The sequence below is a fragment of the Phaethon lepturus genome, unplaced genomic scaffold, assembly GCF_000687285.1.
Source record: "Phaethon lepturus isolate BGI_N335 unplaced genomic scaffold, ASM68728v1 scaffold14503, whole genome shotgun sequence".
In the NCBI taxonomy this organism is placed as follows: Eukaryota; Metazoa; Chordata; class Aves; order Phaethontiformes; family Phaethontidae; genus Phaethon; species Phaethon lepturus.
Genome location: NW_010531318.1, coordinates 64212 through 79080, shown reverse-complemented (window position 1 = coordinate 79080; position 14869 = coordinate 64212). Strand labels below are relative to the sequence as shown.

The 14869-nt window shown below is 48.9% G+C and overlaps 1 protein-coding gene across 1 annotated transcript; it reads left to right on the top strand.

Moving 5' to 3' along the window:
- The first annotated feature begins 352 nt into the window (after nt 1-352).
- RNF165 (ring finger protein 165) lies at nt 353-14741 on the top strand. Its single transcript, XM_010284515.1, has 9 exons — nt 353-418; nt 3472-3571; nt 3779-4088; nt 6157-6282; nt 9773-9902; nt 10906-11010; nt 11545-11640; nt 12840-12946; nt 14057-14741. The coding sequence occupies exons 1-9, from the start codon at nt 353-355 to the stop codon at nt 14172-14174; spliced, it is 1158 nt and encodes a 385-aa protein (XP_010282817.1). The 3' UTR covers nt 14175-14741.
- The last annotated feature ends 128 nt before the right edge of the window (nt 14742-14869 follow it).

Sequence of the window (14869 nt, the reverse complement as noted above, 5' to 3'; positions counted from 1 at the left end):
TGAGTGAGGAGGGGGTCTCTGCCTTGCCAATCTCAGAGCAGCATTGTCTTTCTGCAGCCACCACTGGGACAGTCAGTGGAGAACGTGGCTGATGGAGGATGCGGTTAGTAGCTCTGGAGCTTAATAGGCACAGTTTCCAACCTCATCGTCTTTGCTGCGAAATGCCTTCAAAGCTTAGCTAACGAAAATGTCAGCCCTGCCCTTGTTCTGGGGAGTAAAAACAAAAGATGGAGTGGGGTATCTGGACTGGCTTTTAGTCATGGATTGCTCTCCACTGTGGCAGACATTACTGTCCAGGCAAAAAAGCAGATTAAATTCATGAATCAAATATTCTTGAAGCATTTTATGGGCGATGCTTGTCGCTTCCAATGCAAATGTGATCCAGACCAAACTGCAACTTGGGAAAGAGAAGGAAGATGTAAGATGGAAGATGTAAGAAAGAGAAGGAGTAGTCATTAATAGGCACTGCTAATGTGAGATCCTCCATTATGTTGAATAGGGGTGAGCGCCTGCGAGCCAGATTCTGGTGCTGGGCATGCCGAGTTACTTGGAGTAAAGCTGCTTAGCTGGTGTCAGCAGGGTGACACTGGATTTACCTTGTGTACGCAAGATCAACATATGGACTTGGAAGGCAGTCCCCACCAAAGCCCCTTTGTGGCTAAGTACGATGAACAGGAGAGGGTAAACTTGAAAATAGGTAGCTCAGAGATGAAATGTTCTGTTGTGCACTGTTACTTGTTTGCCAGGGCTTTCTGGGCTCCACCAGTACCATGCTCAGCAAGGACTGGCTCTTTGTTGTTCAAGTTGGTTCGAATATGCCAGCTGTATGATTTGATGACTGCTAATAAGCATAGATTTGCTGAAGTATTCCCCAAAGTCTTTGCTTTGCCATCAAAATCCTCATCAGCAATTGGATTAGTTGTAGGGAATGAACAGTTACAACACAAGATAGTGAATTATGTTAAGACAAATTGATGGATTTTATTTAATCATATGGTCTGGGTCACATCTTGATAGTATTTTTCCCATGGAGCGAAATGCATCATTGCACTGGTAGGTATCAGAAAAAATACTAAAAAATGTTTGTTTTAATTGACTAGTGCCTAAAAATAAGGCAAATTAACTCTCTGTACCAAAACAAAATGGGTTAGGCTTTTACTTTAGCTTAAGTTGACTCTGCATGCGCCCTGCATGCCTTCCTGCCCAGATACCAGAGGTGAAGTTTGTGTTTTCTGGACCACAGGGAAATGTATGACCAAGTACCTCACAAGGACTGTTTTGGTGTGGGAGGAAAAATTCAAGTCAAAAGCTCTGACAAGGTCATCCGCCCACGCTGTCCTCTCTAGTTCATCATGGCTCTGGCCTCAAAGGTCCTGCAGATGTTTCACTAAATCAGACTAAGGCCTCTCAAAATACAGCAAAAGGCTGGAAATCCTTAGCTAAGGTTGCACCAGGCATCAAGAGATGATAGAGACGCAGAGGATGAGAGACTGGCTTTCTCTGCTTTACTTATGTACTACAAAATTTCTCCTAGTAAACATGGGGGAATACCACTATACTTCATTGTCTTACGTCCCCCTAAGCCAGTTTTGTCTGAAATACAGCTAAACTGCTGCCTGGTGGCACAGGCTGGTGTGTTTGGTTGCGCAGAGGGAATAGCACTTTAACCTGCTCTGGTACCTCATTGTCAGGTGCCGTGAAGACCTAGAGGTGCAAAACAGCTCACCTGTGACTTGCCCATAGCCATTAGAGGTTGAGCAACTCGCCATGAGTTGCTCTGCAGGTACCCAGCAAACACAGCACTTAGGAGGCATCTCCTCATGATTACGGTGTTGCTCAGCTTGAGCAATGGGCCAGGGGAACCCGGGGTCCCCATTTCGTTACTTGGCCTTTACCTGTCAGTGGGGTACGGTGAACTGAGGCCAAGCCGATGGCAGCAAATATAACCTTGCAGTACCAGGGGATGGGATACATGGATGGCTCACGAGTCTGGGTCTGCAGCTCCATCACTGGGGAACGGTGGTTCTGATCTCACCTCCTGTGGTTTTAATTAATAGGGGAGCCGAATCATGCTGTTATCTGACAGCATGAGAAATTATCTCCTTAAGAAGTTCTCCTGCTGGTGGCACATGCATTTGTTACCCGCTGCCTCTCTCAGACGGCACGCTACGGAGGATTAGTTTGTATTTAAGAGATGCTGTGTGTAATTACTTATGCACAGTTTTGCAAACCATTCGTTTCTGTTAGGTCCTCTCCTGTTGTTTCATTTGCTGGCATCTGGCTTGCTTTGTGCATCTCCTGTTTCCATACGGACGTGAACAGAAAGCACTTGGGGCTCTCCCAGCTGCTGTGATGGACGGGCCCTGCCTGCTGGCAGAAAGGAGGTGTGAGCAGAAGCGATCTGGGTGAAGAAGGCATCATAGGCACATCTGTCCTGTGTCTCGGGATGACACTCAGTGTCTCTCGGTGCTGTTGTTCCTGAATTGAAAAAAAAAGAAAAGAGTTTTTAGGAAGATGAGGTGTTCAAAAGACGGTGCAAAAGGGTAGGTGTACTACCCTGGGGCTGATCCTCAGCAAAGAGGCATCTCTAATAGCCTCACTCGAGTCTCATCCTTCACCTCTGACCTGCTTCTCTCCCTAGTTTAAGAGCCAAAAACATTTCTGTGATACCTGTAAATGCTCCAGGAATGCAGGAATTAATGTGCCAGGTTGGGCCAAGGGCCCATCCAAGCAAGGATCTTGAGGGAGGTGCAAGCCAGTGCCAGATGTTTCACAAAAAGCCTCTGCTACGGATCTCTGTCACACCTCATTTCTTCCTCATTCCCATCAGTTTCATGGCTGGTCTCGCAGCAGTCCCTGTTGTGTTTCCCACCGCCGCACTCTCCCTCTGTGCAGTTCATGAGGGTGGGCTACTGAAGGGTCTCAGCAAAGATGCACAGCCTTAATCTCATCTCTCAGAGGTGGAAAGTGTCTCATTCACATCCTACATTCAGCAAGAGACAGTGTCTCAGATATTATTTCCTTGCCTATAAGACATGTTTCGACAGGAAAAGAAATACCTTGAATTGCATGGGAACTGAGCAAGCTTGAAAATCTTCATAACTCATGAAAATATACTTTAGAAAACACATTTTTTTTTTCTTTTTCTAAAATGCTGAGGCTTTTTCATAGAATCATGGAATGGCTTGGGTTGGAAGGGAACCTTTAAATGTCACCTAAATCCAACTCCTCTGCAATGAGCAGGGATGTCTTCAACTGGATCAGGTTGCTCAGAGCCCCTCACCTGGGATGTTTCCAGGGATGGGGCATCTACCACCTCTCCGGGCAACCTGGGCCAGTGCTTCACCAGCCTCAGTGTGAAAATCTTCTTTATTATATCTAGTCTGAATCTATCATCTTTTAGTTTAAAAGCATTACCCCTTGTCCTACTGCTACAGGTGTATTAAAACTTTTGTTCTTTTTCTCTTTAAGACAGGCAAACCAGAACAAGCTGAAGCAGTTTTCATCAGTATACACTTCAATTTGGAGCCAAAAAGCCGCTTTGAACTCGAACCTATGTTTTGGTTCCAATGTTTTTTGGAGGAGAAAAACTATTAGTCAAAATCAACATTTTTCCATGTAATCAATGTTAACTGACCTGTTCTCTTTTTTTTTAACCCTTCTGGCAGAGGAGAGAAACAGCTGTTTGCCCAATTCTTCCCTGGATGGGCAACCACGGGGCTGGGGTGGTGCCCCGCCCACCACTGGCCCCCGTGACGGCCATGCTCTTCTCTTCCAGGTGCTCCTTTTCAAAGGTCTCAGCATCCCCATGCTACCTCCTGCCGGCACTTCCACCTGGGTCCCCAGCCTCAGCTCTCCGCCGACTTCACCCTGCCTCACGCGGTGCAGCCCCAGCCGGGGCTGACCCCCCACATGGCCCCCGCGCACCAGCACAGCGGCCCCTTGCACCAGCCCCTGGCACCAGTGCCAGCCCTGCCCTTCCAGGACGTGGCCGGTCCCTCCTTCCTACCTCAGGCGCTTCACCAGCAATACCTCCTCCAGCAGCAGCTCCTCGAGGCACAGCACCGCCGGCTCATGCCCCATCCCAGGTAAGGGTGTCTTACTCTTCCTGAAGGACGCCGAGTAGCCACATCAGCCTCACTTCAGCAAAGTGGCTTCTGCAAAACTCCGGCGGTACGTGCCGGTAACGTTGGGTTTTTTTCACAAGTTCATTTGTGTACCTCCAAAATTCATCCACCAGAAGGGAAGCTGCAGGGCAGGTTGCATCTGCGGGTATACCTTTCCCATGGGGATCCGTACCATGCTCACCTAGTATGTCCCAAGGTCGCCTGTAAGACAGTAACATCACGATGGTAACACCTTGGTCTTGCAGTGAGCCTGACCTGCGTGACAGAGCGAGAGGTAGACGGCACGCACGAGCTACCTCCTCGTAGCTGCTGTTTCAAAACCGCGTAAGAGATTGTATCCACCTACACCGTCAGGTTTCGCACATGACGAGCTTGCTCCGCTGGGTCTAGGTAGGCTTCCCAACTCTGTGAGGGAACGATGCTGTTGACCTGCAGCATTTCAATCACGGAAAGCAAGCCTAAATTCAGACTGGGCTGGCGGCTGCAGAGAGAATTACTGTAACTCAGCAGAGGTGGAAATGGGTGCCTCGCCTTGTCCTGATTGTGTTTCTTGAGAGAGGGGTTTAGACAGCACGTAGGACAGGAGTGCTTTTTTTGGAAACATATGGAAGCTATTTGTGGGTTGTACCCATGGACCAAGAATCCGAGGATGACTCTTTGCGATAACGCTTCATTTGGAAAGAATGCTACAGACGGAAAACACTTTCTTCCCATACCCTTTCTGCCTGAAAATTGTGCGTTCTTCTCCCCCTTGTTTTGTTCAGCATAAGCTGGATTTTAGGTGGATTTAAGGATTAGTTAATAATTGAGTAGCAAATATGTGTGAGGCTGAGGCATTGATGATACAAGTGTTTATCTCTTAGTCATAAGCTGAATTCAAATACAGGCACGGAGCACAATTCCACGCAGAAGCTGCTTTGGTAAGTGCTGCCAGTGCTACATTTGCAAGCGGGCTGTGGGGAGGAAAAGGGCAGAAATCTCCTGTCCAGTCCCACAGCCTGTTTCTGAAAACCCAGCTGCATCCGAGGAGGGTGTCAGAAACCTTACAGGTGTGGGGCATGACATCCCAGTAATGGCAATCTGGGTCATGCCTTCAAAAGCAAAACCTCTGAGCTGTGGCTGCATGAAAAACTCTTTATCTAGCAGCTCCCTGCTCCATCTGCTCTAGTGGTTTCCTATAGCTTTGCTTTGTGATGGCTCCACTGGTAAGCAGGGACTCGGCAGGGAGCAAGGGGTTTGAGTCTGTCTGTTGTGCAAATCCGGCTCATGCATCCACCTTTGTATTTCTCCAAACATGGACACCGAGCAAGCAGCACATGCTCTTCCCCTGAGTATTTCAAGCAGGCAATAATCATGAGAGGAGACTTGAATCCCTCGAAAAGCCTTGTTATATATTCTACCGCTTTTCCCTTCCCTGCCTGCAAAGGCAGCAGAGCTGGGGGAGAAGGAGCTGAATCCCAGCCTGGCCTGTCCATCATCCAGAGAAATGTTGGCGAAGGCCAGCGAGAGTAAATTCTGCTTTCAGTTACTCCTGAGTAATCCTGTTATGAATGAGGTTCCCCAGGAGTTTATGGACTGCATGGGGAGACGAGACAACCTGCAGCTTCTTTATGATGATGGATAACGGCTGAAGCAGGGACATGTTTTATCTTGTGTGCTGTTCATGGGGCTGACAGTGGAGAAAAAGAAAATAGTGCAAGTGGCACATAGCTGCTAAAGAAGAAGTTGTTTGTTTCCGCTTGCTCTCCATGTTGCCACCAAACAACATCTCCTGTAAACTGAGTGCACGTGGATGCTGCAGGGGACGAGTGGAGGTCTGTGTCATGTCCATGGTGACGAGTAAATGACATAGCTCTGAGTTCCTCATCATCCCTGACACCTGCCTGTACTCTTCTCTTGGACACATATTCAGAAGCCCAACCGCTTGGGTTTTCCCCCAGTTTATTGACAGGGACTCAGAGCAGCAGCCATACGGACCAGTGCCTTGGCCACGTGGCTAACTCGCTTGCTGGTCTCCTCCTCCCCGCAGGCGGGCTCAAGAGCGCATGTCTGTTCAGCCTCACCGTCTACACCCCAGCTTTGACTTCAGCCACCAACTGCAAACACCACAACCCATGGGGCCCCAGCCCAGGTATTTAGCTGAAGGCACAGACTGGTAAGTTTTCTGCATTTCACTAGGGTGTTGAATGAGGTGTTTAAAAAATCCTGGGGAGGCTGCAAGGGTCAGTGAATGTCATCACGGATCAATTCTTTCATGACAACTAATGGTTCAGCGCAACAGGCACAATGTGGGGACTGTGCGGTGGGAAAACTCATCTCTGGGAAGGCCATGAATGCGTGCTAGAGCCTTTATGCATGTACATGATAACATCGAGGCATCAATGCTGCCCATAACTCTCCATCCATGGATTTAGAATGTAGCCAAGCATTAATCTTCCTCCAGGGTATTTTCTTGCTGCAGGGTACAGCCAGGATCTTTTTCATTTAGATCAACATCTCTGCCTGAACTACATCTTCTGCTGTCCACCAGGCACTCAAAAAACAGTGTCCACAACTATTTCTGTGGTCTAACTTAGGGAGAACGGTGCTGCCCTGCACCGCCGGGTGGTGTGAATGAATTAACAGTTGTTAATCGTTCCCTCACTGTAACGTTCGATATCCTGGAAAAGGTGAGCACGTAAATGATCAGGTAAATGAAAAATGATCCTTTCATTTTCAGAGCGGGTTTTGAGCTCTTGCACAGTTAATAAAGAACTGGACCCTACTTGGAAGAATAAGAAAATAAAAACATACTTCTGAGTAGCTGCTTATTAGCTGAGCAAAGTCCATTCTGTGCACTGAATGGAAAAAATAGCATGTGAACATGTAATTAGAGACAATGGCAATGTGTATGCACAAGGGGACTGCAATAAAATGTCACAGGAAATCTTAATTATGGCATTTCCTAACATCTGAGTGCTTCGCTCTGCAAGTGGAGAGTCCTTTTAACACAGGGGGGGTGTTTCCCCCTCTGGGGTAATAATATGCAACCTAAAATATGGCCAGACCCTTCTGCCATTTTCTTCTCAGGTGTTCCCATTACTGGCACCACTGTGAGCTGAATTTGGCCAGGATGACATTGTTCAGATCAGTTTGCAAAGCGGTTCACGTACCATCTGGATAGAGCCATTCTTCCTGCCTCTCTTTCGGCTCAGAGTGTTTAATTATAATCATTAGAAGGATCTGATAAAGCATTGCTTTATGTTCCCCTCCTCCTCCCTCCTTTTTCCCCCTGTGTTGCTCCTAAGGAGTGCGGATGAGAGAAATCGTATACCGTGTATACATATTTGGGTGACTCACTTCCCCTTGGGCCCGTTTTGCCCAGTAACAGATACAAAAACTTCCCTCTAATGTGTTGCCACCCCGTGGGCAGCATCGGCGCTCGCTCGGAGGCGGTAGGCACTGTCGCGGGAAACGGGGATGGAAGGAAGATCTGAAGGTGATCAGGCATCTTGGACAGCCCAACCCTGATTAAAATCTTACAGTGAAGAAGAAATAAACTCCCATTTGGTTCCTTAAATCATCTGCATACGTATTTAGTGACAGCCATCTGACTGTTATCTGGAGCCTTATCCCTCAGTTTTTGGGTGTTGGCAGCCCATGTACCGTAGGCATCACAGCTCTTGAACCTTGCATCTGAGCATCAAGATGCTGTGCAGTTGTCCACATAGCACAAGCTAGAAGGTGATGGTTAGTTTTGGTTTTCCTCAGCTAATGTGCTCTGCTTATTCACCCCCAAACCCTGGGAGAACACCGTTCCTTGCAGTATCCTGCTTTGGGCCCTTCTGTAGACCCACGGCATCGCTTCAGGAGCCTCGACATCCGATTTTAAAGCTCTAGATGGACCAGTGCACAAACAGTTCAGCAGTGCTGTTATTGCAATTACTTGTGCAAGTTAAGAATGGCTGTTCATCTTTGAGAGACCTCTTTGGTCCTTGATCTCAAACCACTCTGTGGATTACCACATCTATTTTGTAGACAGGAAATATGGGAAGGCAGAGAGGAAACAGTCAAGGTCATGCATCAGGCCAGTGGCAGGGCTGGGAATGGACCCAAAGCCTCCTGATTTGCAATCGAGCCTTCCATCCACCTGGGAACAGTCTTCAGTAATTGGATAAATACCCAAAATTGTGACACGGGAGCTGGAAAATACCCAGTCCTGTGGATTCTCACCCTGATTGTGTTCCGGCCAGTCGCCTGCTGTGTTTTATCCTCTGCCAAGTTTTGTCTGCCTAGCACATGGCTAGCACAGGGCCACCAAAGGCAGTCCCTCTCTTTGCTTCAACTTGGGGCAGGGTGTCTTATTCGGGGTACTAGAGTACAGGAGCTGCTGCCTGGTACACAGGCTGTTCTGGGTAAAGGATTTCTGCATTTACTGTCCCCTCACGTCCGTTATCTGCTGTTGGGCGAAAGCAGTTTCACAGCTGCTGGACGACACGTCTGGGTTGCTCCTAACAAGCCGTGGCGCTTGCTGCTGCTGTCCTCTGTGCGGGGAAAGAGAAGTTCGAGGCCGAAATGGGAAGCCACCCCTGTGCTCTAATTAGCTTTGCTTTGGCAAATGTGAAGACAGCGGTTATTAGAGCACCGGCTTTTGTAACGATGATAAAGTGAATGACATTCAAAGTGCTTGTTTGCTGAGAGACTCTTTGGCTGGAGAGACAAGGGATCAGCTAATTGGATTATAGATGGAGATGCTGCATTGGGCCTCCTCCCGTCCCCTCCACACGGCATGGCAATGGGGTTGCCGTTTGTCTCTGCCTGCTGGATTGGGCAGGTCTTGGTCATGCCAAGTCCTGGGATGGAGCTGGGTTATTTTTCTGGAGGAAAAAAGTGCCCAAACTCACCAAGCTGAGTCCCAGCTCTGGCTCCCTGGGCCAGGCTGCATGCTGGCAGGTGGGACCATTGGGGATGTCCTGCTTCATTGGTGTTGGCCCGCTGGTTGTGTGACATGTTTCCTACAGCAGTCTCATCCAGAAATTTCCAAAAATCTTTACATTTTCTGCACAAACAGCAGTTCCGGAGTTCCCTGAGGCTGGGTTCAGGTGAGGTACAGTCTCCCTTGTCTCCCCGAGTCCTACCGTGACCTGGGCTGGGATACCTACAAGGAGAGCACAGGCCCATCAAAAAGCCCCCGGACAGTGCCCACCTGGCTCCTAACAACCACCCAGAGCGGCTCATCAGTGTGTCCCCTGACTAGCTGTATTCCTACAAAATATTCAAGGCAAAATGTAATTGTTTGCAGTGATGGCAGCACAGGGAGGACCTGGTCTGGCCAGGTTGAGTTACCGAGCCTGGGTATCGATTGGAGCCACCAAAATGATCTTGCTCTGAAATTAGCAGGCTGCATCTGTGCAGCCCTTGACCTCGGCTAACACAAATGCTAACTGGCATAAAAACAACGCCTCACTCCTTCGTGCTGGCCTGGTGGGTGACTGCCCAAATTGGAGGAAATACGCTTCCAAGTGGTAGCATCACCCCAGGTTGAGGAACCCACAGCAGCCCAGAGCCCACCTGTGGAGGTTGCCCTGTGAGCATGATCCGATGTGCTGTAAGCCATGCAGTAAAGCTGTGCAGTCAAAGCCATGTCTTCATCCTCATGCCCACAGGGACCTCAGTGTCGATGCAGGACTGACTCACACCCAGTTCCAGGTCCGGGCGGTCCCTCAGCCCTATCAGCATTACTTAGCTACACCTCGGATGCACCACTTCCCCAGAAGCACATCCTCGACACAGATGGTAAGTGAAACACTTTTACCAAGAAATGTTTTATGCATTGTCTGCCAGAAGGCAGTCAAAATAAAGGCTGCTATCTTTCTATCACCTGTCTTCTGCGAATCCCACTTATCTCCGGCCGTGGGAGGGAGTGTCTGAAAGGATAATGTCACATCATTGCGCTCTGGATTAGGGAAAGGAAAGGAAAGCTCAGCTACTCTGGAAAGGTTCGGTCCATCGCATGCAGCACCATGCTCACAAGCTGCTCCACAAAACCTGGGCAGGATGGGAGAGGCTCAGCAGTTATTACTAATAACATAGTAATTACTAACACTGGAACAAATTGTGGGCTCCCAGGACTTTTTGTGTGCGGAAGTATTGGCAGTAGGTGACTCCTTCCCCTGGGCTCAGCCCGGAGGACCATCCCTCATCACATCGTTGCTCTCTACCTCAGCCTTGATGCCATGTGTAAAGGTTTTGCATGAGTTCTTGCACAGGTGGAGATGGGGTTTGACGAGAAGATGGGCTGACTGGGGTCACTTGCTGGCCCTGCTCCCCGCAGGGTGCTGTATTTGGAGCTGAGCCATGCCAGGCACTGCTAATCCTTAAAGAATCCTCAGGAAGGTGTTTTTTCCTTCTGTGTCCATAGTCGGACCCTGTGTGCCACAGCAAGGCTTAAAAATTCAAAGCCTGGATGAAGTGAAATCTGCCCATTTAAAACTAAATAAAATAAAATCTCTTTTTAAGCTAATCCATGTTGAGAGTTTGGTACTGAAATGTCATAGATGCAACAGGGATTATTATAACAGGTAGTTTATTCAGAAGAAATGCATGTTCTTAGTTATTATTTATAGGAGATCTATTTAATAAAACCTCATTTTTTGGTTATTAAAAGTCTTCCATTGGGGAAGGTGTCATTCTGCTCTTTCATTTTGAATTTTTAAAGCTCTAGATTTAAATCAAGGTACACAAGGGATTTCTACGTGCAAGTACAGGTGGCTTTATTTTTCTCCCTCATTTCTTGCAGGTTGTTCATGAAATCAGAAATTACCCTTATCCTCAGCTTCAGTTGCTTGCTCTTCAGGGACTGAACCCAAGCAGGCACACGTCCGCTGTGCGGGAGAGCTATGAAGTACGTATCTCGGGGACTGGAATTATTATAAAAATTTTAAGTGCTGGGAATCTATGCAAGCTCTGGCATAAACTTGTAAGACTATTTTGTGGCATGGCAGTTGCATTGAGTCTTGCAGAAATTTTAGTAATAACAGGGAGGCGAAGGGGTTGAGTGAGTTTGGTAAAAGATGGTTTATTCCAGGGTGCCTGGGTCTGGTTTGGGTTGACTCTGGCTCACTTCATGTCTGTGAACAAAGTGCTTCCGTTCTACGGGGCTTTGTTTCCCAGCCTGTCAAATGGGACTCAAATTCCACCCTAACTTCTGAAATATTGGATGTCCAGCTCTCTGTTCTCTGCCCTGAACCCCTAGTTATTGGTCCAAGAGCCAGGGCTCAGATCCATCATTTAAGCACAACTGATTTGGGTTTGATGGACATTTCCACTGAGGAAAGGGCAGGAGGGAGCCTTGTTTCCCAGCAGGAAGGGCGGGTGGTGGGACCTCAAGCCCCGGGAGCAATGCTGATGGTGCTTTGCTGCTATTCCTGTGCTGCAGGAGCTGCTGCAGCTGGAGGACAGGCTGGGCAGCGTGAGCCGGGGCGCCGTACAGAACACCATCGAGAGGTTCACCTTCCCCCACAAGTACAAGAAGGTGAGAGCCCCAAAACCACGGCACAGCTGCCAGCCCCTCTCAGTTGGCCAAGGGTTGTGGGCACAGAGTGGACAGAAGGACAGACTTTGGTGGGTCGCAATCCTTAGGGTTGGCAAACTGGCACCATCAATCGAAATATTCCCTGAAATGGGGGAGGAATGTAAAGTTCAGAATTGGTGTTTTAATATCTTGTGGGGCTCCCTGACTGAAGCGGTGGTGTAGCTCAGCTGGCTGTTTCTCACTTCTAGGCTAGGAAGCTGCGGGCCAAATTATCAAAAGGGTCTCAACCTTCTCCCACCCAGCGGGTGCAATTTCCCCCCTGTCCGCACCTGGTAAGAAAGTGCACACACCAAGGGGGCTTCGTGCATGCAAACCCACCCCGTTCTGCATGCAAGTGGCGCTGCCCGCGCACCCCACTGTGAGGGCTCCATGGCGTGGGGGATCTTGTCCTCCCCTCGTTTTGCAAGAGGTGTATCCTCTGTTGGAGCTGATCTCCTGCCCATAAGGAAATGGGTGCCATGTTTTTGGGTTGTGCTAAATAGAAAATGGGAAAAGTGCTTGTCTGCATAGTAATTTCACATGTTGGTCATTCCTGGTTGGGCAGTAGCAAGTAGGGACGTTGCATTGCCCAAGTTGGAAGTGAGTCAACTGCTGCTGCTTATCTCTGACTGCATCTCCAGTGGATCCAGAAAAATTATATTAATAGGAATGGATGTGTGGGGGGAAAAGGAGAGAGTTGACAGGCTAAGCACTGCCCCATGGTGCAGTGTGGGCCTCGGCCAATGGCCAAACTGGTATGGAGGACAGTGGTTGCCCTTCCTGGCAGTGGTGGCCCCACATGCTTTGGGGTCTTCAGGAGAAGTCTCCAGCAAAGGAGACCATGGGGCCATCCCCACTGCAAGGAGGGTGGATGAGGTGGCAGGGGGCTGTGTTAGGACAGCAGAGGACAGGCTGCTCCTTGGACAGGCTGGCTACCACCATCCCCACTGCCACTGGCCCACAGGAGGAGACGTGCCGACCAGCAGCATTTTGGTGGCATCCTCCCCTCACTGGCTGTTTTGGTTGGACTGGCTTCCCCAAGCTGGAGGATCTGGCTGACAGATGAAGCTCTTATTATTTGCCTTCCTACAACTTCCCAGACTTGGGAGAGCATTAGAAAGTCAAGTTCTAACCAAATTATGTCTTTAACCTTGCTGCAGAGAAGACCACAGGAGGGCAAGGCTGAGCAAGAAGATGGAGAGGAGTCAGACACTGATGAGAAATGCACAATCTGTCTGTCCATGCTTGAAGATGGAGAAGACGTCAGGTACGATCCTTCCATCTGCTCCTCTGCCTCTCAACGCTATCTGAGTTGTGTTTATTGGGATTAATGCTGCTGTGTGCTGGTGGGGTTGTCCCTGTTCTTGTCCTGACAAACTCACTTGGGCTGTTGCAGGGTCTGAGAAACCAAATGCCATTTAGATGGATATTGGTATGGGCTGTAGGTAACAAGAGCTCTGCAGCAGCAGGAGGGCCAAGTTTTAATAGTGTCTTCTGGGTTTGGATCACCTGCTTCAAGGCTGTGCCAATGGGGCAGGTGGCAAGTGTCACAGAAGGATGGGTCCCAGGTCTCAGACAGCCATCTGGAGCTCAGGGTTGTCAACGGCTGAGCTTGACAGACGACCAAAGTATGATAAAAGGGAGTACGGGTGTGAAGTCCAGGGGAGTTTGGCTTGTGGCCAGGACAGAGCTGCTTTATTGTAGAATAAGTGAGATTGCTCTGCCCACATGGTCACAGGGAGCTGTCCTAAGCCAACAACAAAGCCCCAGTTATCCATCACAGATGTCCCCAGGCTCTTGGCTGGGTCAAATCAAGCAATTGCAAGGGGCTGAGCTACTATGGCTCACTGCAGGTGGGCAGTGCAGCTGCACTGCCTGGTCCTGCTCCTCACACTTTAGTTGCCTTAAACCATCAAGAAAAACTCTGATCCCCTTGCTGAGGATCCTTGTGGTTCAGGGTCCCTCCAGCTCGCGAGGGTGAAGGGATGACAAACGGTGATGTAGGTGAAAAGCAATCACATTCCCTGGGGCACACCAGACACCCACCACCACCTGACTGCTAATGAGCCGCAACAACGAAGAACCAAGAGGCTTTGGAGTATAACCTAATACTCCTGAAATGTTAAAAAGCAGCAGCCAGGGTAATTAATAACTGGAACAACTCAATTCAGGAGGGTGTGGGGTTTTATAACAGACTTTTAATCAAGAAGGACACCATCTCTGACCTACTGCCCTATCTGAGCTGGCGTGGCTGGGGAAGTCTGTAGGACCTAGACACCTTCCCCGTGTTTGAAGCAGCCCCGGCTGCTGCTTTCTGGCTCTTCTTGGTCCCCTGGCCCTCTTCCATCCTAATGGGGTGGTACTTGTCTCTCTGCAGGCGGTTGCCCTGTATGCATCTCTTCCACCAAGTGTGCGTGGACCAGTGGCTGGCCACCAGCAAGAAGTGCCCGATCTGCAGGGTGGACATTGAAACACAGCTCGGCTCGGACAGCTGAAAGGACTGGCTGGACACACCATTTTCCTTACCAGGTCGTATGGCCATAAACCCTTGCAGCAAAATTTTTGCCTTCTGAGCCATTTGATTGAGAGGAAAAGTCTGCAGGCACGTTAGTGAGGAGGAGGAGGAGGCGGTACAATATCTAGCAGTAGGAGATATTGCACAGACGCAGGATACGGGCCCGGTGAAAGGGAGCTGGCATTCCCGGAGCTCAGAGACCCCGTGCTGCAGAAGATTTAGTGTTGAACATGAAGGAACTAGTTGTGGTAGTCTGGCCTGTCAATCCTGCATTTCATGAGGATTGTATATATACCTCTCGAATACGTAGACACATGTTAGGGGTCCTTTAGCTATTTCTATGGATGGCAGCTGGAGCATGTTAGCTTAAGAAATGTTGTGTTTGATGCCCTACTCATCTTGTGGTGGACATGTTGCTGTTACCTAATTTGCACCAAATATTTTTTCATAGATTCCTTATTTTGGTGCCTGATTAATACATTGAAGAGGGGGAATAAAGAGGTCAAGCTTTCCCACCCTTGGGGGGGAAGAGGCGAAAAAGCAAAATCCTGTTTACAGTCAGAAGGGTTGCGCTCTTTGCCTCAGCCGCGTGTGCTTCCTTTCCTTGTGTTTACAGTGTGCTGCAAATTTAGAGAAGCTTAAAAAAATAAAAATTTGGAATGAAATGAATGAAGC

Excerpts from the sequence above, each read along its gene's own strand:
- RNF165 (XM_010284515.1), top strand. The coding sequence starts at position 353 with ATGCTTGTCGCTTCCAATGCAAATGTGATCCAGACCAAACTGCAACTT. Across the intron at positions 9,903-10,905 it reads GCACATCCTCGACACAGATG|GTTGTTCATGAAATCAGAAA; the intron begins GTAAGTGAAACA and ends CATTTCTTGCAG. Across the intron at positions 11,641-12,839 it reads TCCCCCACAAGTACAAGAAG|AGAAGACCACAGGAGGGCAA; the intron begins GTGAGAGCCCCA and ends ACCTTGCTGCAG.